Source organism: Sceloporus undulatus, chromosome 1, assembly GCF_019175285.1.
Source record: "Sceloporus undulatus isolate JIND9_A2432 ecotype Alabama chromosome 1, SceUnd_v1.1, whole genome shotgun sequence".
Classification (NCBI taxonomy): Eukaryota; Metazoa; Chordata; class Lepidosauria; order Squamata; family Phrynosomatidae; genus Sceloporus; species Sceloporus undulatus.
Genome location: NC_056522.1, coordinates 169,842,591 through 169,854,046, shown reverse-complemented (window position 1 = coordinate 169,854,046; position 11,456 = coordinate 169,842,591). Strand labels below are relative to the sequence as shown.

Below are 11,456 nucleotides of genomic sequence, written 5' to 3'. Positions count from 1 at the left end.
AATAATAATAATAATAATAATAATAATAATAATAATAATAATAATAATAAGTTTTATTTATAGACCGCTATTCCGTGTTGATCATAGCGGTGTACAGTAAAAATTGCAATGACAAATACAAAATACAGGATAAAAATTGCAATACATAAATACAACTTATAACAACATTCCAAAAATACACATTAAAACCATACATCAAAACCAGGCCAGCTGATATGCTCAATAATGTTGTACATATTGGGATATTGGGAGTCCCAATATCAAGGGACATCAGGGAAGGCTTGCCGAAACAGGAAGGTCTTAAGTCTCTTTTTGAAGAGGGCCAGGGAGGTGGCAGTGCAGAGTTCCACGGGAAGGGTGTTCCAGATCCCAGGGGCCGAAATGGAAAAGGCCCTTTGTGAGGTTGACACATATCTCGTTGTTGGGATCCTCAACAAACTCTTCCCAGCAACAAACACTTCAAATTTTCCACCACTGCATTTTGTTCATGGACTTCCCCTCCCCCCATTTTGATAAGTGTATTGTATTATAAATTTAACCCAAGCATGTAATAACATTAATTATAATCCAGTTAATGAGCATAGAATGAGAGAATCATAGAGTTGGAAGAGATCACAAGGGCCATCCAGTCTAAACCCATTCTGCTGTGCAGGAACTCTCAATCAAAGCATCCCCTGTGACAGATGGCCATATCCAGCCTCTGCTTGAAGACCTGTAAGGAAGGAGACTTCACTACACTCTGAGGAAGTGTGTTCCACTTTCGAACAGCCCTTACTATCAGGAAGTTCCTCCTAATGTTAAGGTGGAATCTCTTTTCCTGGAGCTTGCATCCATTGTTCCAGGTCCTGTTCTCTGGAGCAGCAGAAAACAAGCTTGCTCCCTCCTCAATATGACATCCCTTCAAATATTTAAACAGGACTATCATATCACCTCTTAACCTTCTTTTCTCCAGGCTAAATATCCCCAGCTCCCTAAGTTGTTTCTCATAGGGTATGGCTGCCGGACTTTTCACCATTTTAGTCACTCTCCTTTGGACACGCTCCAGTTTCTCAACATCCTTTTTGCATTGTGCATAGTAAAATATTGGGCAATAGTAGACCAATCCAATATCAAAGTTATAATCTTTTTTTCTGTATAATTACCTATATTCTACCATTAATTGCCAGATAGTGTCTCTTGAACTATGGAAAGATTTGATATTCCTATTGGAGTAGATAAACCAGAAATCCCCCCCAAAGCATTTATTTTTATTCCATAGTCAGCAATTATACATTTTTTTAGAATTCATATATCATGACTATTTATTCATTTTGCATGGGAGCACAGTAGCCAAGCTACATCGTGGTCTCTTCTTCATTGGTTCCCTTAGAAAATATGTCTGAAGTTCTTGAATTAATGGAAAGTAATCACTTCCCCTCTATACTATTCTTAGGTTCACTAACGAATGTACAGCACTGAAATAACATATCCCCTGATTTGGAAGATGCCAGTGAAACTGGTGTGATTTACAACCCAGTTAAAAATACTCAGAACTCAGAAATATGTGTGCAATTCTCTTGTTTCATGCTGCAGGTACTCTTTTCAAGAAACTGATAACTGTGTAATTAAGAATTACTCAATAAATTAGTGGATGATGATGAGAAGCCTCCACTTGAAAATGCCAGTGAAAGGATGCAAGGAGTAAAGATGGAGAGATGGAAAAGCAGAGGGGACAATACTGTGTGCTCATCTATATCATACTGTTAAACACAAGAGCCTTATCTCATGAGAAAGTAAAGAGGAAATGGAAGTGGAGAGAAGTAATTTTCTCCATACATTGTTGTATGATGTCATAACGCTTTGGTAATCTTCCCACGAGAGATAATTGTAAAAATTCTTGAATGGATTTTTCTAGCTAGACAAAACACGAGCTTTTATAACCATTTCCCACAGGAAAAGAACTGAAGTGCTACGACACCATGTGGTAAGGCATGGAAAAAGGTGCTACTCTCTGGCTGTTTCCACTTTGTTTTCTTGTGCAATAAGACTCAGAGTGGGATTAACAAACCAAGGCCAAAAAAGGCACACATGCTGTACTGCTGGAATTGTGGATGGCTAATTTACAAAAGGATCTAAAATGGATAGTGGACTATTCAAGCATTTTAAAAATGTAGTTACTAGTGACCATTCAAATATTTTTAGCACACATGTTATATCTTAGTTTTATCTAATACAGAATTTTTGCCCCTTCTTGTATTTCATACAAAGTTCAAAAACAACTTGCACAAGATTATGAGTTTTTCTCACCTCTCCATCAGATGTTAAGATCATAGAATGATGGGAGCCACAGGCTACTTCAATCACTTTTTTGTTTACCAAGTTGGTGGAGATTTGGCAAGGCAGTAAACTGTGGTTGGTTGTTCCATTTCCCAGCTGGCTGTAAGCATTATGGCCCCAGGTATATACTTCTCCTTCTGTAACATAAGGAGGAAAGAAATTTAAAAGGGAGTAAGAAACAACTAGCTACATTACACAGTAATTAATGTTATTCTAATGACATTAGAAAAGTTATGTGACCCTTTTCTCTTAGGTGAAAAAAAAATAACATTATGTTCATTCTTATAATGCAATTCAAGACACTGCATTCTACTTTAGTGGAGCTTTCTTGTGCAAGGGGAGTAATACAATCTGAAGGTTAAAAAGGCTAATCTTTTAGGTTTTATGTTGTCACTTCCCATTTCTTCTTTTTTAAAAAAACAACAACCCATGGTATCCATTTCAATCTCACTGTGTCTTAACCACACTTGTTCAGATATACATCCACCCTACCATCCATGTTTGCAGTTCTGAATCTATAAGAATAGGTCTGCTGATGTTCCTTCCACATTAAAGTAAGATCTATTTAGGGTAGGAGGTAGCCTCCACAGAGCTTGCCAACTCCGCTTAGCTCTGAAGAAATCATTTACACTTCATTTGCTCTCCCCCTTGAGGCTTCTTGAGCAGCTATCTGCAGAGTAATTGCTTTGTGTTCTTTTGGAATGCTTAAAACCACAACAAGTATTGCAATTTCCCCCTTGTACTATTAAAATGTGCAGACGCTTAGGATTAAACATAACACACACAAATAAAGTTTCATTAACAGTCCTGAAGAACACCAAAACCAGGACTCAACAAATGCAAATGAGAAACCACTCAGGATCAGGGGCTTTCCCAGCAGACAATGATCGCCAATTATCAGACACTAATCTGCCTTTGCATATCCTCCTACCCTAAGGCCCAGCCATCAACAACAGAACAATACACAGATTAACATGGGAATCACTCCTCCTTACCCAGGGTCACACAGTATATATATATATATATACACTCTCTTCCATGCCAGCATTCTCTGAAGATGCCAGCCACAGATGCTGGCGAAACATCAGGAATAAACATAGCCCGAAAAACTCAAAAAAAAACTATGGATGCCGGCCATGAAAGCCTTCGACTTCACACAAATTCTCGTTTACACACAAAAATTAAAACACCTAGATGTCACTCACTGACTCCAACAGAACCAGGTTCAAACAAATGGGTGGATTTACTAACAAAGAGGATTCTGAAGTAATCAAACTTTTCACTGACATTACTGAATGAACAGATAGAGTATGTTGTAGTATATGCTTCCCAGATGTTTCTACAGGACATGGTGTAGACCAAATTCCTTCTATTACAACCCTATAAATAATAGAGACATCTGTAGAACCATTATTATTTACACAGAGGTACAACAGTTTTTGGAACATGTCTGAATCAGGAATGTGGAAAGCTGTAAAGCCTGGTTCTGTATTTAGTATTTGCAATTCCTAGACTAGACTAATTTAATTCCCAGTTCTGCTTTACAAAGGAATTTGACCATTCCTTGCCACTTTTATTTCCTTTTGACCAAAATAAATTTTAAATATTATTAACACAAGCCATTTCTATTTACTGTCCCCAAAGCTCCAGTATCCCACTGGAAACAAGAGAATTAAATAGTTTGTGAGGGCTTCATACAATAATCTCCCCAGGATCTAAAATGTAAATGTAAATATTTTTAGCAGTGATAAAATTCAGATTATTCTTACCATTCTAAAATTAAATGCCACTGTAAGGGATTAGACTAACAGGATAAATGCATTTAAAAGCACATAACTTACCAGCAGTTGCTGCAACAACATGGGGTCCACTTCCATAGCTAAGGCAAGTTATATTTTTGCCACATAAAATATCTAATCTTCGGGGTTCAATGCTGCTTTGTGTGTCACCAATTCCCAAACAGCCACTGCAGTTAGTGCCAAGGGCAAAAACCTGTCACAAAGTGGCACCATCAGTACACATTCTTTTTACAATTATACCAGCATTTAACTTTGGAAGCATAAAAGTTACCACAAACTACATTTACAATAATTCCTCAAGTAAATATGGTTGAGGATTTGCCATTTACTTTCAATCACCTGTATATTCTGCACTATAAAAAAAGAAATGTAGTATAAAGAAAAGTTTTCAAATTAAGCATGCTTACTCAGCATCATTTATTTTTATGTACTATTTTTTTTTGCAGCCTTTCATTAACAGAAAAAAGCTAGGCACTGTGCAGGACACTAAAGTCTTACACACTGGAAATCTTGAAACAAAAGTGTGCACATGCAAAACGTCTTGGGACACTGAATTCCATATTTGCATACAATTATGGGATATACACACTCTGATAAGTGAAATACAGACAAATTACATTTCAAGGTCTGGCCTCCAGAAGTTACCTCATCATTTTCAGTAACATAAAGTACTTCATTGCCCGCACTGCCAAATACGCAGGCCTGACGAATTAGCTTCAGCTCCTCTGGCGAGCGGAGAGCAAATATTGGCCATTTACCAACATCCAGCATCTTCTGCTTCAGTAAAAAGGTATATTGCATAGCCTGTCTAAAAACAGATTAAAAATATTTTTTGAAAAGTTAACATAAAAAAAGCTTCACATTCTTTGCAGAGGAAATCGCTGCTTCTTCACTCCGTGACCCAAATCAGATTTGAACATGGGAGTTACATGCTCTAGTCTCCCCGTCTTTTAGTGATCTTGAAGCAACTAAGGGGTGGAACAAATGGGCAGGAAGGAGCGGCTAGAAGCTGCTCCGAGCCAGATTGCCCTGGGGCTGTGGTGAACATATGCTGCAGCCCTAAGGGCACTTCCTCTCACATGCCTAAATAGCAGTGAAAAAAATAAACTTCCTCGGAGTGTAGTGGAGTCTCCTTCCTTGGAGGTCTTTAAACAGAGGCTGGTTGGCCATCTGTTGGGGATGCTTTGATTTGGATTTCCTGCATGGCAGGAGGTTGGACTGGATGGCCCTTGCGGTCTCTTCCAACTCTATGATTCTATATGCTCCTTTGGGGGATGGTTTTGGGCTGAGGCTTACGTCATGTAAACAACACACCCCTGGAGCAGCTAGAAGCCGCCCCCTTCTGTTTAATGCCTGAGACTGCTGTTTCCATGCCACTACTAGTCACAGAGAAGCAGTAATCCTAATCTGAGTCACAGGGAGAAATGCCTGAATGCATGCTTCTATTGCATGTGGGGACATGTGGAGCTCCTAGTCTGCTATTTGGTATTGCATTGGCCCACATGGCTCAAAAGTTTGTCAGAATCAGCGGTAAGGAAAACCAAGTTCTTTGTCCAATTCATCAATCAACACTGTTAGGTCTGCTAGCCAAAGTATCTTTTCCCACACAGACTCATCAATACAAAGACTAAAAGCAAGAACACTGTCCAATTCTGTTCTCTGGTTCAGGATGTTCCTAGGCAAAGTGAAGACAGTCAGCTGAAGCTGGGCTTGGGGAATTAAAGCGTGAAACTACACTGGTGTCAACTTGGAACTGCCTTACCTCTCTTGAAATGCAGTTTGGTGGATTTTACAGACAATGTGAATGAAAAGCAGTCCAAGCGACAGAGGCTATTAGGCAAGTTCGCATATTTTCATGTGGCTACATTAACTGTGTAAGATACGTTCTTTTGCAGGTAATGTAGATCATTTTTTTCAGTCAGTGGGGCAAAAAGCCAACAACTATTTTAGTGGTTTAGCTGACTGCAAGTTGCAGGATCACCTCAGTGCCTGTACAAAAGAAAAAGAGGTGCAGTGATGGAGCAAACACAGGTTTGTACATCCCCATAAATCTTTGAAAAAAATAGCTCCGATCAGATAAAAATTGAAATGGAAGGAATCTGGATAAATACAGTTGGCCCTTCTTATACATGGATTTTTTATACACAGATTCAAGCATCCACGGTTTGAAAATGTTAAAAAAAAAGTATAAATTTCAAATATCAAACCTTGATCTTCCATTTTTTTTATAAGGGACACCATTTTGCTATGTCATTACATTTAATGGGACTTGAGCATACACGGATTTTGTTATCCACGGGGATCTTGGAACTAAACTCCAGCGTATAACAAGGGTCCACTGTAACAATTGCCTTCTCTGAGGGACACATGGAACTTCTGCAGCAGGAAAATATAACATGCTCCCATGATATCTGCAGACGCTAAAGAATTCCCCTTTCGGAGGAATCAAGAGTCTCCCCCCCCCATGGATCTTGAACCCAAGTATCATTGAAGGCTGTGTCTCTTCTCTGCAGTCTCCTTGCTTTGGAAGCTATGTTGTACATAGAATTTCCAACTGGGAAACTCCATGCATCTATTTACTCTTAAATGAATCAATCACCTGAATGTTGGATTTTAAAACCTGTTTTATTATTATGCAGTATAGTGAGAGATTAAAATCTACAGAGAATTTTTAAAAAGCATTGCATTGAAGCTACAAATGGAGTCAGAGTCCCACATTTAATCTCAGTGGATTTTAGAGAAAAACAACAACTATTTTAAAAACCACTGTGTGAAGAAAGCTTTTCCAGCTAGTTTATACTTCTGAACCCTCCCCAATACTCAAAAGATATTGTCGTTCAGCCTGAAAAGGAACACCTCTATAATCCCTATGCTTAAACTGCTGTTTCAACATGAGATAAAGGAACTAAAAAAGAACCTCAAAGATCTCTCCTCTTACCTACAGAACAGAGAAAGATGCTTCTTCTTGTCCTTTTCTTCTGTTCAAACATCTTCAAAGACTTTCCAAAGGGAGTGAGTATCTGGCAAAGAAATAAGTAAAATGAAATACACATCTGTCTTGGAATAATCACATTATATGTTAAAAGCTACATATTTAACTGATCATACCTGCTATCCGGTACAGGCAGAAAAACATACCACATCTAACTCTATATCTGCTGTCAAGGGCAGAAGACTTAAGTTATTTGCCTAAACCCTACCAAGAAACTGTAAGCAAAGTACAGTATTGTCATTGGCAGTCCACCGATTCCCTAAAACATTACAGAGAATTAGATGCTCCTGAGTTTCACATTCCAGAAAGATTTGGCCATTTAAAAAAATTTCTATCCATAGTTTTAGCACCACAATTTCAGTAAAAAAGGAGGATGGATGGGGCTTCTTGGTTACTGCTGGCCCACATTCCAATCCCTTCACCTAGTGTCTTATCTTTATCATAACCTTGCATATTAAGTGTGCATAACTTTGCACATTCATGATTAGAGATCTATGACAAAGGGAGCCCCTTTACTGTCCCTCCACTTGTCCTGCTCTTCTCTTCCAGCTTTTTTCCCCTGCCTATGATGACCATGTTGTTGCTTTAGGGACCGTGCAGGCCCAATAGCCAGTCAGGAACCTTGGCCAGGTCCTCAAGCAATTTTAATTAATAAAAGTGGGTTCTGATTTGTACGCACTGGGCTTCTGGGTAAGGTTTTAAAAAGCATCTAATGCCCTGGGTCCCTCTTGGAAAGGGCCTCTGCAGAGGCCAGCAATAGTGTGGGACTACCTTTTTTGGCCTGAATGAGGAGCACCCCCATGTCACCACTGGCAAGCAATTGAGGAAGCTGCACCAGAGGCAAATTATTATTATTATTATTATTATTATTATTATTATTATTATTTATGGTATTTATACCCCGCCTGTCAGCCCTAATGGCTATCAAAGTGGCTTACAATTATTATTTTTAATTAGACGGTTAGTCCTTCATGATAAAATAGTTTTGGCTGCACTATCTATTTAGATTGTAAAACAGCAGTCACTAAACTTTTTCCAGCTACCATCCCCTTTCGTCTTGGGCAAAGTATTATTATAAAGGCATTGTCAGTTGAGCAGTGTCTGAATACATCCATTCATTTTAGCTCCTAGAGCACACTGCAGCTGTCAAAATTAAGGTTACAAGCTAAAATATCAACACTGGTTTAAAACCCTTTCGCACTGATTGACATAACTGATATTGGGGACCTTTACTAGTAAAATACAAATAAATTGTGCTGGATTTATTGGCAGGAAGAAATGCAACTCTGCTTCCAACTGTAGCTTGGTGGCTATTCCTGCTTTTCCCAGCCCAAAATATTTTCAGGGTAGGTGAATCCTAATCATAGCATGGGGAAAAATACATTTCCCCCCCCCCCCCCCACTCAAGCCGGTCCTGATTCTAATGGCAATGTGGAACAGAAGCTCAATTTTTTTTAATGTTCTTTTAAACACACACCTTGCTTTTCTTTATAAAATATCATTCAAGTCTTGATTTGAGTTAGTACTGATTCCTAGAAGGGAGCAACAGATCATAGAAACCAACGGCCAGAGTGAGTACGCCAATCATAATAGAAAAAATATCTACCCAAATTGCTATGAAGCAACTGCATGATGCTTCATGACACTTGAGGAGGTTTCATAACTGAACCAGTACATTCTTACATCAGATTTGGGGGGGGGGAGTGTACAAATGTGGATGGAGCATGTTTTGCTTACAGCCTCATGCAAACTCTCTCTAAAAAAAGGCAATTCTATAACAGTCCAAGACAAACAATACCTTTAGTGGGTACCTTACCTCTTTGTTAATATTTCCATGTTTCCCAGTAGCTTCCAATACTACTGAATTATAAATGGCTGCTGCCTTTAGTAAAATGCACAAGAGGAGCCACAGGGGGTTTCTCTGTACTTATGGCCAGGCTGCAGAAAATGTAAGCTTCTTCCCACCTCTTCCCTTAGAAATACGGCTTCTAGCCTTCCCTTGTGAATCAGAACCGCACAGGCTTCTCCTTCATTTGTGTTGTGTGTTCTGCTACCAGGATATTATTACACCCCTTTCCAACTTGAACTCTGATGGGGGAGAAATGACATCACCCCATAAAGCTTACAGATCTGGTATGCTTACCAAGTATGACAACCCCTACCAGCTGCCATCAATAATAAACAGAGATTTCACATCACTGCTCTACCCATCCTATAACTACCAGCCCTTCCTGGACTGAAAGCACAAACATCTCTATTCAATAAAAAACTGCTGAGATGATAAAAACAAGCATTTTCAAACTCTGGGAAGATGAGCATCATTAAATAGTCATGGTCCAAAACACACTGCAGACATAATCCAGTTTGAGATTGCTTTAACTGCTCAGTGCAAGGGAATCCTGGGAATTGTAGTCTGTTGTAGCACCAGAGCTCTCTGACAGAGAAGGCTAAAAATAAGAGTAAAAGTGTAACTGGCCTTGCTGGCTTATTTAAAAACACTCTATTTTAAAATCACAAAACTAAAATTCCCAGGATTTCCAAGCACTGAGGCAGGGTAGTTAAAGTGGTCTCAAACTGAATTATTTCTGCAGTACGGACAATAATCACTAACTTTCAGTTTCGGAGTCTGATATTCAGATGCAGGAGTTGGAAAAAGCTGCTCTTTTGGACTACTTCCCGAACAACAGAATCCCCACCAAGCTCTTTGGATTTAAAAGTACATTTGGTTCAGCAAGAATTGACATTGCAAGGATATTTATACACCACTGCAATTTTTCCCCCTTACGAACAGCATCCACTTCAGGTTAATGTTGCAATTTCCAGATGTGCTACTGCACTCTGAATCCCACCAGCTCCAGCCACCAATCAGATCGATAGTGGGATTTGTAGTGCAATGAGCCTGGAAAGTGCCAGAGTGGATAAGGCAACCTAAATAAGACATAAAAAGGCAAAATCCCTAAGAGGGATTACTCTGAATGGGGTTCAGGGTGACCAGAACCTCTTCCTCCTGCCCAAGACACATCCTCCACTTAAACCTTCTCTAGTCTAGGAGGAAGTGCCAAAAGCTCCTCCATTTTGAGCAGAACTAAGAACAAGGAGGGGGAGGTTCCTCCATTCCAACCTTTCTGTCCAGGAGGGATTCCCAAGACATCCCCCATTTTGAGCAGGACTGAGACTTGCCCATTTTGGGCAAGACTAAGGACACACACAGCCCCGTTCTTAGTCCTGCTCAAAGTGGAAGCCCTTTTGGGGGAATTCCTCCTGGACAGAAAGGTTGGAATGGAGGACCTCTTAAATGGAGGATTCCCTGTCCAGGAGGAATTGCCCCCAAATGCCCTCCATTTGGAGCCTGGCTCAAGCAGGAGGGGTTTCCATTTCTAGAAGGAGAGCTTCCATGGCGGCGGGTATGCCCCTCTTGAGCCCCAGGCCCTTCTCGCCCCACTCCCTCTGGTGGCCAGGGCTACCTCTGGGCCCCTCCAGTCCTCACAGGACACTCACACACGCCTCTCCTCCTCAGCAGCGGAGCAGGCTCCGCCTCAGGATGGGAAAGAAAGAAGACTGAGGGAGAGAGGGAGGGAGGGAAAGAGCCGGGCCTTAGACACGCCCCGAGACCTCCAGGGCCCAAGAAGAAGGTCCTCCTCCAAGCAAGGAGGAGCAAAAGGGAAGGGCTTGCAGACAAAATGGAGGGCAGCGCCAGATAAAAAATGATATACCCTCAGCAAGTAAAGATGTCGCCTTGTCTGTTGTAGAGAGACCTTGCAGCCCTTTGAGACTCACTGGAAGGAAGAAGTTGGCAGCAGGAGCTTTCCTAGGCTTCAGTCTACTTCCTCAGATGCACATTATTATTACTATTATTACTCCAAGATACAGCCATGTTAGTCTGTGGAATCATTCTGTAAAGACATCATGTTTTCCAAACGTTTCAGCTGTACTGCTTGTACCTGGGGCAAAGGGATGTTTCCCCTGAGAGCACATGCATTATAGTTGTGAAGATGTAGTCAAGGAAATGCTAAAAGCACTTCTTCCACATACTACCCACATTTTGAAGGTAACTGGTCAGAGAAAATGTGTACATTGTCAAGGAGTAGGGTTGCAATGACATGTCTGCTTCTAGAGACCCCCTGCCTCCTCCCAAATATCTCACAGCATCTGGCCATGTCCTTCCAGTGTCACCATCATCCCATGCCAGGAAGGAGCAAGTTCTCTCTTCTCTGCATATGCTGCAGCACTAGTCCCAACCAAGTACTGAACCAGTGTTTTACTTACAGACATGGAGTGGGGAACCTGTGGCCCTCCGTATTTTGGGGGCTTTCTAGCCAGGATGGTCAGTGGTCAGGAGCAAAGTCAAA

General features: G+C 40.6%; 1 protein-coding gene across 12 annotated transcripts in view; it reads right to left on the bottom strand.

The window, feature by feature from the left end:
- Positions 1-10,890, bottom strand: part of RCBTB2 (RCC1 and BTB domain containing protein 2) — a 74,564-nt gene extending 63,674 nt beyond the window's left edge. For 3 of the 12 annotated variants that reach the window (XR_006104384.1, XR_006104383.1, XR_006104382.1), the window contains exons 1-5: positions 8,924-10,543; positions 7,054-7,135; positions 4,761-4,923; positions 4,158-4,308; positions 2,287-2,453 (exon numbers count right to left, since the gene is read on the bottom strand). Coding sequence is in view for 8 of the 12 variants with exons in the window: in XM_042471340.1 (XP_042327274.1) it covers positions 2,287-2,453; positions 4,158-4,308; positions 4,761-4,916 (474 nt within the window). In the remaining 4 variants the exon portion in view is untranslated. Of the gene's footprint in view, positions 1-2,286; positions 2,454-4,157; positions 4,309-4,760; positions 4,924-5,877; positions 6,105-7,053; positions 7,136-8,923; positions 10,545-10,571; positions 10,713-10,820 lie in introns of those variants that run through there. The other 9 variants (XM_042471340.1, XM_042471395.1, XM_042471350.1 and 6 more) reach the window with 9 other exon arrangements.
- Between the last annotated feature and the right edge of the window lie 566 nt (positions 10,891-11,456).